The sequence below is a fragment of the Nyctibius grandis genome, chromosome 3, assembly GCF_013368605.1.
Source record: "Nyctibius grandis isolate bNycGra1 chromosome 3, bNycGra1.pri, whole genome shotgun sequence".
Lineage (NCBI taxonomy): Eukaryota > Metazoa > Chordata > Aves > Nyctibiiformes > Nyctibiidae > Nyctibius > Nyctibius grandis.
In genome coordinates, this window is record NC_090660.1 from 88,827,402 (window position 1) to 88,845,429 (window position 18,028).

An 18,028-nucleotide genomic window follows, 5' to 3' on the forward strand; every position below is an offset into this window, starting at 1 on the left:
TCCATCAGTACTTTCGTTAAGTTGTCTTTCAACACCATTGAGACTTTGAACATTGAAATAATGCAGTGGATGGAGATCTGACGTGCCAGATACTGTGAAGCAGGCCCAAATCCCACTGTTGTCAGTGGATCAGGCTCAGCATGGCTTTGTCTCTAGTTCTTGCTCGCCATAAAATGAATAAAATGAGATATCTTCTGCAGTACAGAATATCTTAAAACATCCCTCTTCCAAAGAACCTCTTCAAAACCAAATTCATAACTTTATACCAGAACTTGGAGCCCCAGTTTAAGTGAAAATGTTATTATAGTTCAGTTCTAGCTATTTGGCTGCCTGACTCACCGTTGCCTAATGAGATATGTTTCCTAAGCAAACAGAAAGCAATTTTCAGTTTATTTAAAAAAAAGTTTTAACCAGCGTATGGGAATTGTGCTTTCTTTAAAAAAAAAAAAAGAATTGGAGGCTGAATAGCAGCAGCTCATTATGTCATGGTTTAGCAACTCATTGACTCACTACACATATTCAATTCTGATGGGATACAAAGGATAGCATCTCATTCTCTGAGCTAAATGGATGAAAGGCATTTATATTATATGCATTTAAAAATGTTTACATTTCATGCTCTCTGTATGTCTGAGTCTTTCCGTATGGTGTGATACCAATGAGCAGTGAACACGTGCTTGCTTTGTGGCACAGCTGTTGAGGAGGAGAAGAAAAATAATTACACCATTTGCCTAATGCATTGCAACTGAATCCTGCAGAAATGTAGTAATACACTTACTGGTTGGGAGGATGGAAATCTAACCCTGTGTGGAAATCTTATATTCCCTGTAAGGCATCTCTTGGGTGTGTAACAATTGAGAACGTGGCACAAGGAAACTTCCACCCATGTCTTTGATGTACTACTGTAGACTGGATGATGGCAAAGGAGTAGATCGCTATGGATTTCAGGCATAAAGAGGAATTATCTTCTGGATGCTGTACACTGAATCACAGAATCAATCAGGTTGGAAGAGACCTCTGGGATCATTGAGTCCAACCATTGCCCTGACACCACCATGTCAACTAGACCATGGGACTAAGTGCCATGTCCAGTCTTTTCTTAAACACATCCAGAGATGGTGACTCCACCACCTCCCTGGGCAGCCCGTTCCAATGTCTAATGACCCCTTCTGAAAAGAAATGCTTCCTAACGTCCAACCTGAACCTCCCCTGGTGAAGCTTGAGGCTATGTCCTCTTTTCCTATCACTAGTTGCCTGGGAGAAGAGGCAACTGCTTACTATTCAGGAAAAGTAGTAGAGCAATTGTGACATTTTTGTCAGGACGTTCTTTCTTTGGCCTTCAAACCACTTGTACAGGAGCAGCAAATCTCCCCCTGATGTCACAGGCAGGTGTGGTGCGCTCCTGGGAAGGGCAGGCCTGCCTGCTGTGAGAACAGAGGGTTTAGCAACATAAGCCCTGGAAGACTTGTTTCCTTCCTGCAGACTATTTTGTTCAGAGATCATGAGAACAGTTAAGTAGACTTACCTTTTTTTTTTTTTTAAAAATTAATGATGTCATGGCCTTGGGTGTGGTAGGCTTCTTTGCCACATGCCATTTTTCTACTGTAGTCTTTCCATCCTTGTTTTACTAAATTGAGCTCTGTGCACGAGAGGAACAGAAGATTTCCTTGGAGAATGTCTGCACTGAGTAATCTTTGAGAAAACCACCTTTCATTTCAGACATCAGCCACTATGGCTGTGTTAAAAGGCGTCCTGGAGGATACTGGATACTCCTGTAGGAATGGTCTTTATACAAATTGGTCATACTCCAACCCAGCAAACTGAATTCATTATTTCAAATTTAATTTTTGTTTACTCGTATTTAGAAAGCAATTCTCTTGGAGTGTTAAGCATGAATATTATTAAAACATGGAAGTGTATTGAAAGAAAAAGACTGAGGACCCATTCTTTTGTTCCACACCTGGTATAGACTCCCAGCAAAGTCTCTGTGAAAGGGTTCAGGGATATGGGAACTCATTATTGGATTTTCTGCCAGTGACATGACAGTGATTTCACGAGGCAAGGAATAGTCCTATTAGAGAACACTGAGTTAAGATCGTGTTGTGTACACGTGCCTCAGTTTCCCCAAATAAATATATTTATTATTCATATGGAATATATATTCAGCTATGTGAATCATTTCAAAATATTCAGCAGCAGATGCTAAATATGTGAGGGTATACGTATAATATCTTACTACATTAGTACAAATGTAAATGGAGGTGATGGTTAATGAAAGGCTTATGAATTAATTGCTCTCTATTTATTTTTTTCCCTCTTCCTTGCTATTTGAATAAATCTACAGTGGAGCTAAAATGACCTTATTCTTTATTCACAGGTTACTTTAGGTGGAACGTTTATTGGAATTGGGCGGAAAACTCCAGATTGCCAAGGCAACACCAAGTACTTCCGCTGCAAATTCTGCAATTTCACCTACATGGGCAACTCCTCCACTGAACTAGAGCAACACTTCTTACAGACTCACCCAAACAAAATGAAAGCAGCCCTTCCCTCCTCTGATTCTGGTAAAACTTCAGAGAAAAACTCCAATAAATCCAGTCCTACTCTTCGACCATGTGATTCTGGAGACTTGGGGAAGTGGCAAGACAGAATCACTGTAAAAGCAGGAGATGATACACCAGTTGGATATTCGGTGCCCATCAAGCCAATAGATTCCTCTAGACAAAATGGTACCGATTCTACCAGTTACTACTGGTGTAAATTTTGCAGTTTCAGCTGTGAATCATCCAGCTCATTGAAACTATTAGAACATTACAGCAAACAGCATGGGGGAAGCCAGGCAGGAAGCCTTCACCCAGATCTGAATGATAAGCTTTCTAGGGGATCTGTCATTAACCAGAATGATCTAGCCAAAAATGCAGATGGGGAGTTAGTGGCAAAGACAGAAAAGGGTGCGAGTGCAGCAAAAAAGAAAGACTTGACTAGCAAAGGAGCAGAGGACAGCATGGTGACAAGCTACAACTGTCAGTTCTGTGACTTTAGGTACTCAAAGAGCCATGGCCCGGATGTAATAGTGGTGGGCCCACTTCTTCGTCACTATCAGCAGCTACACAACATTCATAAATGTACCATTAAACACTGTCAGTTCTGTCCCCGAGGCCTCTGCAGCCCTGAAAAGCACCTTGGAGAAATTACTTACCCATTTGCTTGCAGAAAAAGTAATTGTTCCCACTGTGCTCTCTTGCTTTTGCACCTGTCTCCAGGGGTGACAGGAAGCTCTAGAGTCAAACACCAGTGCCATCAGTGCTCATTCTCCACTCCCGATGTGGACGTTCTCCTGCTCCACTATGAGAATGCACACGAAGCCCAAGCGTCTGATGTCAAACCAGAAACAAACGCCCTGCCAGGGGCAGAGGGGCCGCTGACGCTCAAGGAGAACAAAGAACACTCATGTACCAAATGTGACTTTACCACCCAGGTGGAAGAAGAGATTTCCCGACACTACAGGTACAGTGAAGTTTCCAATGATTAATGGTAGGAACCCAAACAAACAGCCCTCCTTTAGTTCCTTAATTAAGTGTCACTGTTTCCCAAACATTTGAGGAAACTGGAAATCAAAATATGAACACGTATAGAGATAAATCTTTACAGCCAGGGTCTAATCCAACATCCACTTGGTTTTGGAAAACCACCAGCTAAGTCGGTGGATTTAATTATACATTTAAACCTGTGCAAAGAAGAGGGAGATTTGGATTTGTGAGCAGATGCTGAAGTTCCAGCATATCTGAGGTTTGGTCAACTATTTTCCACACAGAATCTTTTAGGTACTATTTTAGTTTAGGCTTTTTACCAGAAAGCTGGCATCTTCATTCAGTAGGGGAACACAAATGGCTTTACTTTCCAAGATAGACTATGAATCCTTTCATGCTCTGTAACAGTGCTTCAATGTACTACCTTTTTGTAGTATTTTCCATTCCCAAGTCCAGCAACGCAGTAATTAGTTTAAGAGCATTCCACTGCTGTTTTGGTGTTGGTTTCACACTGGGAGCAGACACTCTTTTGTTTGTTGATGTCATCCCCCAAGATCCTTTTGCAGATGCTTATTTTTGTGTTGCTGGTTTACAGTGTCGTTCTATTTATTTTAAATGCTAATGTTCCTATTTGGAGGTGGATGCAGACAGTCTCCTGACTCAGTCTGACACAATCATAGTGGCAGCCAACTCCCTGCTAAACTTCTTGGGTCAGTTCCTGGGCTGTTGTAAACTGGCAGTCCAGTTTACATCGGAGGAGAAGCTGGCTCTTAGGCTTTGTAAAGAGCAACAGTTATGTGCCGCTGCAAAAGTGATGTTAAATATTAGAAAATCATGCTGAATATATTAATAGTTAAGGCTAATGCATCAACAACAACGGAAAACTCAGTATCTATCTCATCTAAAAGATCTTTGCATGGAAGCCAGCTAGAATGAAGACAAAAGAAGATGCATTTTCAAAGCTAAAGCTTTGTTAAAAGCTCAAGAAGCTGTGCCACGTTTAATAGATTCCAAGACATCCAAAATTAACAAAGGCAGACTGGGGCATGATACTTTAATAGAGATTAAAGCTGGGGGCATCCAAATGTTGCCCAACAGAGGGCTGCATTGGCAATGTATCAGGAGTCTATTAAAAAAAAAAAAAAAAAAAAAAAAAAAAGAGCAGATTGCTCATCTTTAATTTGGAGCTAGGGCCCACGGAGGATTCAGGTCCCAGCATGCAGTGCCCCATTTTTGATCCAAGTGGGCCCGAGGGATGTTGTGCGGATTAATTAGTTAATGTTTGTAAACTCCTTTGAAGATGAAAAGTGGTATCTAAGTTCCAAGCATTATTATAGCAGCTTTGAGCCATGTTGTAGAACTCCATAGGCAGCACTTTGTCCGCCGCTGGGGCATGGCACAATCTTTTTTTAGTGTTAAATAACTGGAAGACTGAAATGGCTCCTTGACTGAAAAAAAAACTTTTATTTTGCTGCAGCTGGTAATTTAAGTTTTAACAAGCACGCCTAGTTAAAATCCTTTTTCCCAAGGAAAGGAGAAGCCATGACATTCCAAATTTAGCGCTAAGTCAGAGATGGGGTAACTGTAGCTTTTCCTGTGGAGGGCTCAGCACCCTGCAGCTCCGGCAGTTGTCAGAGAGAACTGCACTTTGGAAAATCAAGAGGTGCACTTAAGTGTTCGAATCTCAACTTGTTCGTCTAAAATTAGGCTATTCTGTTTAAGACACTCAAACAATGTATTTTTTAAAGCCTTCAGTCTATGACATTATTGAGTACTCTGAGGATGTGTGATTAAAGCAAAGTACAGCATCCCCATTACTGCCAACTTCTTTCCCTTTCTCCTGCCCTTCCCTCTTTTTAATTTGAATTTTATTTCTTTTCTACATGTACTGCTGCTGGTTTCCCCCACTGTGCATCTTCTTTGAAATCACAGAAGTTAGTTCAGTTTGTGGTAGGCAGTCTGTAATGGCAGACACCAGCAGGTTTTATTGCTTTTCTATGCGTAACCTAGTTTTCATAGTTTTCACTCCATCAAACTAAAACAAACAGAAAGGGAGACTGTTGGGGCATTATAGCTTCTAATTTTATTATTATTATCAGGCTTTTTTTTTTAATAGAAGTTTTGCATGTATCAGATATGTATTCACTTTCCCTTTTTGAATTTTACTAACTAAAGTTACAGAGTGGTTCAGTTTTAAAAAAGGAGAACTTCTATAAAATAGTAGTGTTAGGGAGTTACATGACACACAAACATGCTGATGTGAAGTCAGCTCACATCCTGACTGGCCTCCTCTGCGGCTTCATCAGAGTTTATCTCAATGAAGCTGTTTTGCCACACATTATGTATTTCTGATGTATTTAAAATGCTATACATGCACATATATCTAAAACCTGTCCATTTATATAATAAGGAGCTAAATGGAGTCTAATGGTAAACATGTTACTAAGCATTAATGTGGTGTCAGAAAGTGTTCTGCCGTTCACATATTTAAGTTTACCCTTGATAATCTGTGAGTATCGGAGCCAGCTTTAGACGCTACTCACATATTTTCGTTCCTGAATTTTTTGTCTGCAGTTTTAATTATTTTTGTTTTTGAGTCATACACATGAACAGCACGCTTAATTTATTTTCTTTTTTATTTTGTTTCCTTTTGGCTCTACATCTACAATTTCACTATGTCTGCCAGCTAAAAAAAATCTTGGTGTACCAATATTCTTCCTTTACACAGCCATGTATTTGCAACAGTATTAGAATTTGCAAAAGTGGTTCTTTCCAAGTTTTCTGTCTACAGAAACATACACTTACACTTAATGTTCATTCAGTATTTCTTGACATGATTATTTGAGAGCTGTTCAGTTCAATTTGAAGTTAATGAATCATATTGCACTTGAGTTTACTTGTATTTAAACCTCACTAAAATGTGCTTATTCAAATAAATACCTGGAAGGTTTATTGGCCTCCATTTTCTACTAATTCTGCTACTACTCATTTTCCATTATGCCTCTGAGGAATCAGGTACTCTTCACGTTCATTGTGAAGCTTAGTTTTTCCTCAAAACTGTCTGGTATTCTGATGAGCTATAAGATGCCAACACTTGTAATTTAGATAAAAATCATACTGAGCATTTGGGGAAATTTTGCGTGTCAGATCTCTTAGTCTACAGATTATTTTCCTGCTTGCTCCAAAATAATTAATTTTTAAATTTTTTTTTTTTTCTTAAAGATGAAAGAGGCTTCTTGCAGAAGTGGTTTTTTTTTTTTAATATTGCTAAAAGATGTGGGAAAACAATACATTTTGTCATTTCTGCAAAAATTAGAATTTTTCATGTAAATTCTTAATTGTCAAAAAAGACTGACAGAAAACATTTGATCAGTGCTAGTAGTAATTAAAAATGCTATGCTGAAAAATGCTCTAAACTTCTTGTAAAAAAAAGGTAGGGTAATGACACTTCATTAAACAATTACATAATATAAAAAGAAAATAGACTCACAGATGAAAGATAAGCTTTGTCAGTGAGGTAGAATAATTTTTCTAATAAACAGGAATTATTTTGAAAACGTGGAGGACAGAGTTATGTAGCATTCTCTTTTGAAATTAATTTTGAATTAAATAAAAATCCCTACCTTTTAAAGGTAAATGGGGTAGAGAGGTAAAAGGCAAAGGGGTACTCGAGTCTTTCACGTCAGGGATGGAAGCATCGGATCTGCCTCTCCCCTCACACTGTCAGGCAGCAGAAGCTGGAGCAGAGTCTTAGATGTGCAGACTATGGAAGTGTGGAGCCTTTGGGACACTCCCCAGAGAGGATGACTGAGGGCAAAGTGTAAATGGAGGCCCACCAGCTCCCGTTTTTTCGGCAGGGCAGGAGCCTTTGCTTGTTGAACAATAGTGGCAGCTGCGAGGACCTTTTCCATCCTCCTGACACCTTAATTCACTGCTCTAAACTTGTTTGCTCCTGCCAATGGCTTTTGCTCTCCTTTCTTCTCAGCCTTCTTCTCCACTCTGCCTGTTCTCACAGAATCACAGAATCAACCAGGTTGGAAGAGACCTCAGGGATCATCGAGTCCAACCGCTGCCCCTACACCACCCTGTCAACTAGACCATGGCACTAAGTGCCGTGTCCAGTCTTTTCTTAAACACATCCAGAGATGGTGACTCCACCACCTCGCTGGGTAGCCCATTCCAATGTCTAATAACCCTTTCTGTAAAGAAATTCTTCCTGATGTCCAACCTGAACCTCCCCTGGCGAAGCTTGAGGCTGTGCCCTCTTGTCCTATCGCTAGTTGCCCGGGAGAAGAGGCCAACTCTCACTTCACTACAACCTCCCTTCAGGTAGGTGTAGACTGCAATAAGGTCACCTCTGAGCCTCCTCTTCTCCAGGCTAAACAACCCCAGCTCCCTCAGCCGTTCCTCATAGGTCAGACCCTCCAGATCCTTCACCAGCTTGGTCACCCTCCTCTGGACTCGCTCCAACACCTCAACATATTTCTTGAAGTGCGGGGCCCAGAACTGAACACAGTACTCAAGATGCGGCCTCACCAGTGCCGAGTACAGAGGGACGATCACTTCCCTCGACCGGCTGGCTACACTATTCCTAATAGAGGCCAGGATGCCATTGGCCTTCTTGGCCACCTGGGCACACTGCTGGCTCATGTTTAGCCGGCTGTCAATCAGCACCCCCAGGTCTCTTTCCGCCGGGCCGCTTTCTAACCACTCATCCCCCAGCCTGTAGAGCTGCATGGGGTTGTTGTGGCCCAAGTGTAAGACCTGGCACTTGTTCTTGTTGAACCTCATGCCGTTGGTCTCGACCCATCTATCTAACCTGTCCAAATCCCTCTGAAGGGCCTTCCTACCCTCCAGCAGATTGACACTCCCACCCAGCTTGGTGTCATCTGCAAATTTGCTGAGGGTGCACTCAATCCCTACGTCTAGATCATCTATAAAGATATTGAACAGCACCGGCCCCAGAACTGAGCCCTGGGGAACACCACTAGTGACCGGCCGCCAGTTGGACTTTGCGCCATTCACCACCACTCTCTGGGCTCGGCCATCCAGCCAGTTTTTAACCCATTGAAGAGTCCACCCATCCAAGCCCCGGGCAGCCAGTTTGTGCAGGAGGATGCTGTGGGATACAGTGTCGAATGCCTTACTGAAGTCTAGATAGACTACATCCACTTGTCCTCCCCTTTCTGTCCCTCCACTGAATTTTCTTACTTCCTTTGCTTGCTCTTTCCTTCTGAATATTTTCAATGCCCCACAAGCCTGAGTGCAGCACCCATCCCAAAAGTAAGCTTTCTTATAAGCTTGTTTCTTCAGGAGAAATACTAGTAATTATTATATTCCTAATGAAATTCAAACCATGCAAAAAAATTGAAGTGATACAACAGCCGTACCTTCATCCAGAATATTTTCTATGCCCTACAGCATAGGAATGACTTCAGGTAATTTAAAAAAAAAAAAAAATTGCTTGTGTTGTAGAGGATGGTGTTTTGTAATACTTCAGACTAGTTAGAAGTATGTCAACAAGACTTAATTAATAACTGGCTAGTATCAGGAGTATCACAGCCTATTAGAAAGCTCAAGTAAAGAACATTAAATCCATCAAGAAAACCCCTCTAATCTCTCCAACTTCAAGCTTTTGCAAGGGAAAATCCTTATGTCTTATAGCACCCAATTCAAGCACATTTTGGTACAAATAAATAATGATAGGATTTTACTAAGTTGTCAGAATGTAACAGTGCAGCAAAGGTTTGGCCTGAATTCCTTGACATTTAATCTTGGGATTGGGCAATAAATGTTTTAATGTCCACAAATAGTCAGGCCTTTCATTTATTTTGTAGTGAAAATAATAATGCTAAGTCACATCAATGGATGGATGGCCATCCTAATGCCACGTTGAAGATAATGCAAATTTATGGCTTGAACCTGCTGTTAGCTTGCTTGAGTGGTGTATGAGCAAGATCACAAAATGGAGAATGCTGTTTCCTTCTTCATTTACATCGCTTTCTTCCGTACTGGGATTTTCCTCAAACATCTCTCCTTTGATCAGCCGTATACCAATATACTGTATCGTACCTGATGAGTTCAGAGTTTCAGATGGTATAACTGTGGTTTAGCTGTAAAGTGTACCTTTAAGGTAATGCAGGGGAGTGCTTATTGTGTACTTTGCAAATTGGAATTTTTAAAATGTTGTTGCTTAGCTTTGAGGAGCTTTTTGCACAAATCTAGGTGTAACTTGGGCCTTTAGAAACATGGGGTACGTTTAAATTCTAGTATAAAAAGAAATCAAACATTGCCAGCTTGTTTCCTTGATTGCTATCAGGGTGGGGTGAAAACAGTCAGAGATGAAAACATTTTCTTTGTATGCCTTGTTCTGGGAAAGAATAAGTTTCCAACTTTCGAAAGATCTCTAATAGCTGATTATAGTTATTATTTTATTATTTGAGACTGTGACTTATATTGGACAGTTCCAAACTTTAACTTACTTTTCAGAGCTTGGGGATAGAATAGTATACAGGACAAACCCATGCGAAGTATGGAGATTTATAATGTCAATGGCAGAGATTAGTTTTTCATGCATACTAGAGAAGTATATATCCTGAAAAAAAAAAGGGTGTCGGGTTACTACCTGCCTAAATGAGTCCTTGTCTTTTCCACATCACAGTGCCTATCACAGTTTCACAGAAAAACAAAGGAATGTTTGTATGGCTCTCTTGGAATAAATGATATATAGTTTAAATGAACAAACCTTTAATGTAACAAAGGTGATTATAGCTGGGCCTCAGCCATGTAGTTACAACTGTGTCTAATATTCAGCATTTATTTGTGGCCCCAGAAGTGTGGTACCACTCCTGTGGTGTGTACCGCTCCTGATCAAAAACATTTAGCTAGCATGGAAGGGGGGGAAAGAAAAAAAAGGCAAGTTAGGCAGAAAAAGATCAGCTGTTTGGAGGTGTGATATCTGTAGATGAGAGCCAAGTTAGGAAAGGGGGTTAGCCATTGAAATAGCCAAGTTAAACAACAGACACTTAGGGCTAAGTAGCCTCCCAAAGGATTGATAAACTTTCACATGGGGAGTGTATGCGGTTGAGCCATTAGCCCCAAATGGTGTCTTGTTTAACTTGGCTTTTAAGATAGCTAGCCCCTGTCTAACTTGGACTTCCCTGATGGTATCCCACCTTTACAGGGCTGACCCTCTTTATAACTTGGCTTTTCGTATTTGTAGAATGGTTTTGATCAGATAGCACTCTCTCTTTTTTTTTTTTTTTGTTTCAGAAGAGAATTAAGCTCGGTTTAGAAAAGAATTAAGTTGCAAGAGAGAATATATTAGTGTTGCATTGAGAGACAAGCTGATTTTAATAAAACACAATTGTAGAATGAAGAAAAAGGAACACAGCCAGAACAGGATTTTAACCCACAGCCTTCTCTCCCACAAGCAGATTTTTTTGCCATAAGGCTACGTGGAGAATAGCTGACTCTATTTTTTGCATAACTGAACGAGCCCATCTAGTCCCTTAAAATGAATATAAATACAGAAAATGACAAAAAGAAAACTGATATTGCACAAGGGCTAAAAAGCTGGAATCTGAATGTGTACTCATGTCTGCACGCTGACACAATTGCAAGAAAATCAGACAATGTAAATAACATATGGTTTGTTTTTCCAGCAAAAGGAAAGAAGGAAGACAAGGGGGTTTAATAAGTTTGGCAAGTTGTCCCTTCTAAACTATCATACTTTAAAAGGGACATTTTGTGTATCATTCCAGTTCTACAGATGCACTGAACGCCAAATCCTGCTCTCAGTGAAGTCAATGGGAGTTTTGCCATCGACTTCACTGAGACTAAGGTTTGGCCTCAAAAGAATTAATTCTAACAATTGGAGTTGTCAGGGCAGTAACAGATTTCTCATACAAGTTTTCTCCTGTGTGGATAGCAAAAGGCTCGTTTCTTAGCTTGGCTAAAGATGCTGCTGTGACTCTGAACACCTGGGGTGTGGATGTGTGAGTGTGTCTGTAGGGAGAAGCTTTTGCAGATTTGTGTACATTTTGATGAAGGGCAGGGACGGTATTTTACTCTGTGTTGGTACGACACCGGGTGCAGCAGGGCCCGGAGCCTGATGGAGGGCTCTGACCGCTCCTGTGCTATAAACAATTATTCATAATAGTGTTACAAAGCTCATAAACAGTGTTCTGTTCCTATGATAGATACAGTAAACGAGTAACATGTTCTCATGTAGCAACATATGCTTTACATAATTTAGTAATACAGTACATTATATAGGCTTTTAGAATAAAACCAGGAAGGCGCGTTATTCCACACCACTCCACAGCTTATACCCAAGCATTTCTGTATTTGACAGGAAAATGCAGTTTGTAGTGACACAGCCAACTATTTTGCTTTTTCTTTAGAGCAGCATCTTTTAAAGTTGTGTTAAAATGTCCATAGAGAACAAATAAGTACTGTCTGTTTTGTACAACCTTCTGTCCTTTGGTGTATTCTTATCCGTAAGTTAACCAGAGCTCCATTCAAAATCATCTTTGTCAACCAAAAGTATATTAACTTGGTGGGAAGCAAAGAAATATTTTAAACATTTGAACTTCTAGCGTAGATTTATGTTATACAAATTGGGTTTTTTATACAAAGAAGACTATCCTTTTCTAGCTATTTGATTTTGTTTGAAAAAATGTTACTTCAGTGTTTCTACCACAATAGAAAGTGAAAAGTGTGTTGCAGCAAACTGAAGAGGAAAAAATACAAAATCCCAGTGAAAATTATATGAAGTTTAGAATAATGCAATGGAGGGTTAATGAGCAATAGGAGGCCATTGCAAGGCATGGTGGGAAAAACAGCAGGATTTTTCCTATGTTGTATAAGACACCAATGTAAACCTGCTTGCTTTATTTAGAGGGAATTGTACTGTAAGTCCAGTTTATTTTCTTCATCTTGGTAGGTAGAACGACTGTGAGAGGGAAGGCCAAGGGAAGGCTCTCACGTTAATACACTTCTTGTTTTCTTCCAGGAGAGTACACAACTGCTACAAATGCCGTCAGTGCAGCTTCACAGCTGTTGACACTCAGTCACTACTAGAGCACTTCAACACTGTGCACTGTCAGGAGATGGACGTAACTACAGCCAATGGGGAGGACAGTCAGGGCGTTTCGTCTATCAAGGAGGAGCCAAAAATTGACCTCAAGATCTACAGTCTGATTAATCCGGACCCCAAAATGGGGGAGCCCATATCTGACAGCATAGTGAAGAGGGAAAAGATAGAAGATAAGGAAGTGCTCAAGGAGAAAGGTTGGACTGACATTCCCAGTGATGATCTTCGCAATGTGACCTGGAGAGGAACAGACATCTTGAGGGGGAGCCCATCATACACACAGACCAGTCTAGGCTTATTGACCCCAGTGTCTGTTGGCCAAGAGCAGCCAAAGCCTTTAAGGGATAGTCCAAACGTAGAAGCTGCCCATCTTGCGCGGCCCATTTATGGCTTGGCGGTGGAGAGCAAGGGCTTCCTGCAGGGTGTGCCAGCCGGAGCGGCGGAGAAAGGAGGGCAGCTCACCCAGCCCTACTCTGGATCCGGGGACAGCAAGGCAAAGGACGAATCCCAGTCCTTATTACGGGTAGGAAGCTCTCTTCTTTTTTCTCGCTTTTTATGATTACATGTATGTTATGTTTAATTAGGCATGCAAATGATTTCTTCTGTTCCAGAGTAATGTGGTTGGGTTTTTTTCATGCATGTAAAACAAAAATAATCAAGGAAAGACTGAAAGGCTCAAACTTGTAGAGCTAAACTGGCAGGTAAACGTTCCAAAGTGTTTGTACAAAACAATGTATATATTGATGTAGTATTAGTAAGCAAGTGCTTCTGCTTTTGCTATTTAGCTCTGATTGAATTTTGTTTAATCATTCCTGCTAATTGTGCAGGTTGATGATGCATTTGAAGAAGGAAGGTTTAGAACTCCAGAAGGCTGCACATCTGTTACACTAAAACAGCTAATCACCTCTTAAATTTTGTGGTGGTGTGACAGTTCATACTTAAGCAAGATTTCACATTACTAAATATCTAAGAATATGAAACCTGAGTTAAATATTAATAAAAAGTAACCTCTTTTTTTTTGTAAAGCAACATTTTTTGACACTTGTCTAGTTGCCTTGGAAGCAAAAGAAAAAGGAAAAAAGAGAAAAGGAAGGGGCTTGGGTGATAAGAAAAGGAGAATATTTGTCACACCAAATAATTCCTACTCTGTCTTTTTTTTTTTAAAAACAAAAGGACCTATATATAAGGAGTTTCTCCTTTCATCAAGGTATGCTTTTCCCACTGTAGGGAAATGTGAGGTTAGAAAAGCTTTCAAATTCTGAGGAGCTGAACAGGGAGACAAATAAGTACCTTTCTCCTCGCGTCATCACTGTATGTTTTCAGGGGCTGCTCCATATCTGAACTTCTAGAAACTTCCTACCAGAGTGGTCAGTCAGCAGATAAACCTCACTAGCATGGAAGTGATGATCAGCTATTTTTCTTTATTGTCTTTTATAAGAACATTTATAACCATAACATCCATTACTGTAAGAGTGAACAAGAATTCAGAAGACAAAAGGCAAGATGAATGTTTTATTCCATGATCTGCTAAGATTATACATAGGTATATCTGTCTCTGTATTCATATGTAAGTCTTACAAACTCTTTTTAAGTGAAGTCAGTGGTTTTAAAAATATTGCAGTTATTCTAATTATAAAATAATGTGTCTGTGACTTAAAGTCTGCATGCAATTTAGAGGGACCACAGGTCCCCAAAGGTCTTCTGTACCTTTCAGGTCGTGAATACTTACTGATGTCAGATTTTAAGTGTATGAGAAGCAGTTACGGTATGACACCGTTCCCTGTTGCAAGCCTGGGTGTGTTCTCACTGTGAATGGCAGGCTTATATTTCTCTCCTCCATTTGAAAATGTATATAAAAATATATACGTATATCCAACTAGCAGTGGAATTCATGCAGTACCTATTACGCTAGTTACACCCCACTTCAATTCTTCCAGTGGTTCTCAGCGGTGCACAGACATATTGGCCAGAGGAGCCATTTATATTGTGGGTTGTCAAAATACAAATAACTTTAATTTATTTTATGACTACAAAAGAATGAAAAAACCCAACTAAACAAAAAACTGCAAAGGGACGTGGTAGTATAAAAGGTCAAAACTTGGTTGGTAGCTGGAGCCTAAAATCTTAGTAAGCGGTAAAATAAGGCCATTGTATTATCAGTTTTAGCCACTGGTGAATGTAGAAGGGGAAACTGTACACTGGCTGCTTCTTATGCTCTTTTTAAAAATAAATTCAGACACTTTTTTAAAGTCTTTATACAAAAGCACTAATATATTTTTGTTTTTTCAAATCAGTATTATTATCACTTTGGAAATATTTTGATCCCTTCTGAATGTTCAGATATATGAAGAACTGGTAATTTCCATGGTTTTCTTAAAAAAAAATAAACCACCTTATTTTTGCATATTAACAATGCATATAAATTAGTTCCTTGTGTTTTAAAATGTATATAACCCAGCTTTTCTTTTACAAGGTTTGTAAAAGGATTTATTAGCGGATTAGGTCTGTCCTGACTAGTGAAACCATACCGAAACCCTTCAAAGAGGAATTACTTATGTGTACACTTTTAGATACCTTGCTCTTTGAATACTGTTGTGCCAAGGACTTGTTTGTCTGGGTCTTTTCCTTAGTTATAATATTTTAATCTTCACTTTTCTTCTTTGAAAGCTGGGCAAGTTACCTTTGTCAGTTTGAAATATTTTTAAAAAAGGGAAGGAGGTTAACTTTCTACATCTGCTGAACAGAGTCCTTGATATATGTTTCATCCCTATTGATGGATAGAAGAAAATAGTGAGAATTCAAACTTCTTGAAGGTAAGGGGTGATCTGAAGGACAGGAGATGGTGGAAGATGAAGGAGTGTGATTCCATGAGTGATATTAATTCTTCCAATAAGGCAGATATTCCCTATTCCCCTGAATCTGTGGAAGAGATCATAGAAACCTAATTCCTTTATTTTGCTCTTGATTTAGTTTTCTGTAGACAGAGTTATGGAATGCAGTACTGGAGGCAGGAAATAAGAAGACAAAGTGATGGTCAGCTTGACCAGTGGGGGCTCTGTGTCGGGTATTATCTGACATACATATATGTCATATATATGCCTGGAAGCTCACTTGGCCCAGACAGAAGTTTTTCAGAAAAGAACTTCCCTTCCATTCTGGAAAAAGCAAATTTTTGTAATCCTCTGAAATAAAAAGTGACTCAATATTGTTAAATACATCTCTCGTGATTATCCACTTTTGGGGATTTTTTTTTTCCTAATGTGAAATAGCTGGTAGAAATAGCTAAAGTTGTGCTAAGAGTTGGGCCTTTCTAAAAGCAAAGCATTAAATCAGGACATACTTCTGGTATCATATAATGAATGCTTATGCAAAATACTGTATCCCAGGACGAATGGTGACTAGGAAACAAAACCTATAATGAAATCACTGTGAACACCTTCATTTTTTTTTCCTCAAAGATTGACACAAAGGAAGCCAAAAATTTGGGATTACTCAGTGAATAAACACTGTGAGAAATGGAATGAAAAAAAAATCTAACACATCCCTTTGGTTGTACTGGCTATTCAGTATTTATAAAGTGGTTCTGCTTATTGCAAATGATTTTTCATGATTCGACAGTGGCAGTAATAGCACGTGCTTTTCCTTTTTTAGTTCTCTCATGTCTGGCGGAAGGGAAAGGGGAGATCACATTTTGTTCATACAGATAGAGGTTAATATTGCAAGTGGGTTTTCTAGATACCAAGTTTAGGAGTGATTAGCATTTTAATAAAATAGCAAAGATGATACAGATCAGCTGGGGAAGGAGTGAAAATCTACCATTGCCCACAGAAATCCCTAATGCCTCCAGGATAATTGTAAACTTGGAAATTACTTGGAGCATTTTCCAGGTTTGCAAGTTGTGTAAGCCATTTATATGCTCCTTTCTTGTATTCCTTCCATGCATGATGGACATGTTCCCTCCCCAGTCTCTGTGCTACAGTAGATTATTCATGGGAGTCATTAGGGTAGGATTTCTTCCCTTTTTAGCAGCTAGAAGACTAAATTGCTTGTGACCTTTCGGGAGCTGGGGATGGTGCAGTGACAATAGCTTGAGCTCTGCATGTGTGCAAATGCACATGTGCAGTGGACGTACCTTTTTCCCCAAGAGCGCTTCCAAGCTGTGTGTGTGTAACAGAATCTTTCTCAGGGGCTTGGTACACTTCTGTGAGTAGCTTTAATTTATTTTTCTTATTAAAATGTTTCCAGCAGCTGTACTTACAGCAAATCGGTGTGTTTTGCAAGTGGGAATTACAAAAAATGTACCTCAGCGTGGTACAATGTAGACATTATTTCTGCTCTTCCTTGGAGTAGCTGATTTTATAGTTTAAAGATTTGTTGATACTGGAAGGTCTATTGAGATGCAAAAATGTTCCTTTTTTTTGGGTAGCACATTGGCAGCCAGTGGACTCCAGGGCAGGCAGATTGTTTAATGCTTTGACAACACAGATCTTGGACAGCAGGAACTTTTTGCTAAACTGATTTTAAATGAAGTGTCCTGTTTTGGTATGTGTGGAGACTGCAGAACATAGTTTTCCACAAAATTGGGAACTGCAGCCTGAGCCTTCAGAACTATACACAGACCTAGTTATCCCACCTAAACATATTGGTAAACACTGCTGCCTTGCATTGTAGTTTAGCCGATCCAGATGCAGAATAGCACAGGTCAGTGTGTCCTGCAGTGCCGCATAGACCTGAAGGCAGCAGGGAGATCCCTGTGTATTAATCGTAATCCATGTAACAGGGGGATTTGTGTACCATCAGAGGGAGAGAGACTGTCAAATCATTGCAAAGGTACTGGTGATTTTTATCAAAGGCAGACTGCAGGCTGTAACATTAAATACCTAACTGAAGTGATGTTAACCTTTGCTATGAGCTTTTTATATGGGGCAAAGGATAAAATCAGCTCTTCTATTAAATCGAGATTATTTTGCACCGTAATGATCAGGCTGTTTACACACTACAGGAAGTAATGGCGTTTGAAGAAAAGTTTCCATTTACTTTAAGAAGAGTTACTTTTTTTTTGTCTGTGATATTTACACTTCTGATACTTCATATAGTGTTCTCTCTAGAGCTGGTTATATAGCTTTAAATTTGGGGGAGACAGGAAATCAGAACAAGTTATTTCCACTCTGCCTGTTTTGCATTCTCCTATGTGGCTGATTGTCAGAACTGATTTTAAAATAAGCCATATGTATGTATCTATAAATTTATATATAATTGATTTAATATCAGTGTAGTAAATATCAGACACAATCCCTAGTGGTGAAACATTATTTCTCCTATTATAAAGTACTGACTCCTGTTATCCACAGAGTTAGATGCCAGATAGCTGCAAAGCAGTGGAAATGCTGAACTGGCCTTT

The 18,028-nt window shown here is 39.7% G+C and overlaps 1 protein-coding gene across 2 annotated transcripts in view; it reads left to right on the forward strand.

Moving 5' to 3' along the window:
• TRPS1 (transcriptional repressor GATA binding 1) overlaps positions 1-18,028 on the forward strand; it is a 222,797-nt gene that overhangs the window by 53,172 nt on the left and 151,597 nt on the right. For both annotated transcript variants that reach the window (XM_068396809.1, XM_068396808.1), the window contains exons 3-4: positions 2,378-3,507; positions 12,547-13,150. In XM_068396809.1, the coding sequence (XP_068252910.1) occupies positions 2,378-3,507; positions 12,547-13,150 (1,734 nt within the window). The remainder of the gene's footprint in view (positions 1-2,377; positions 3,508-12,546; positions 13,151-18,028) is intronic.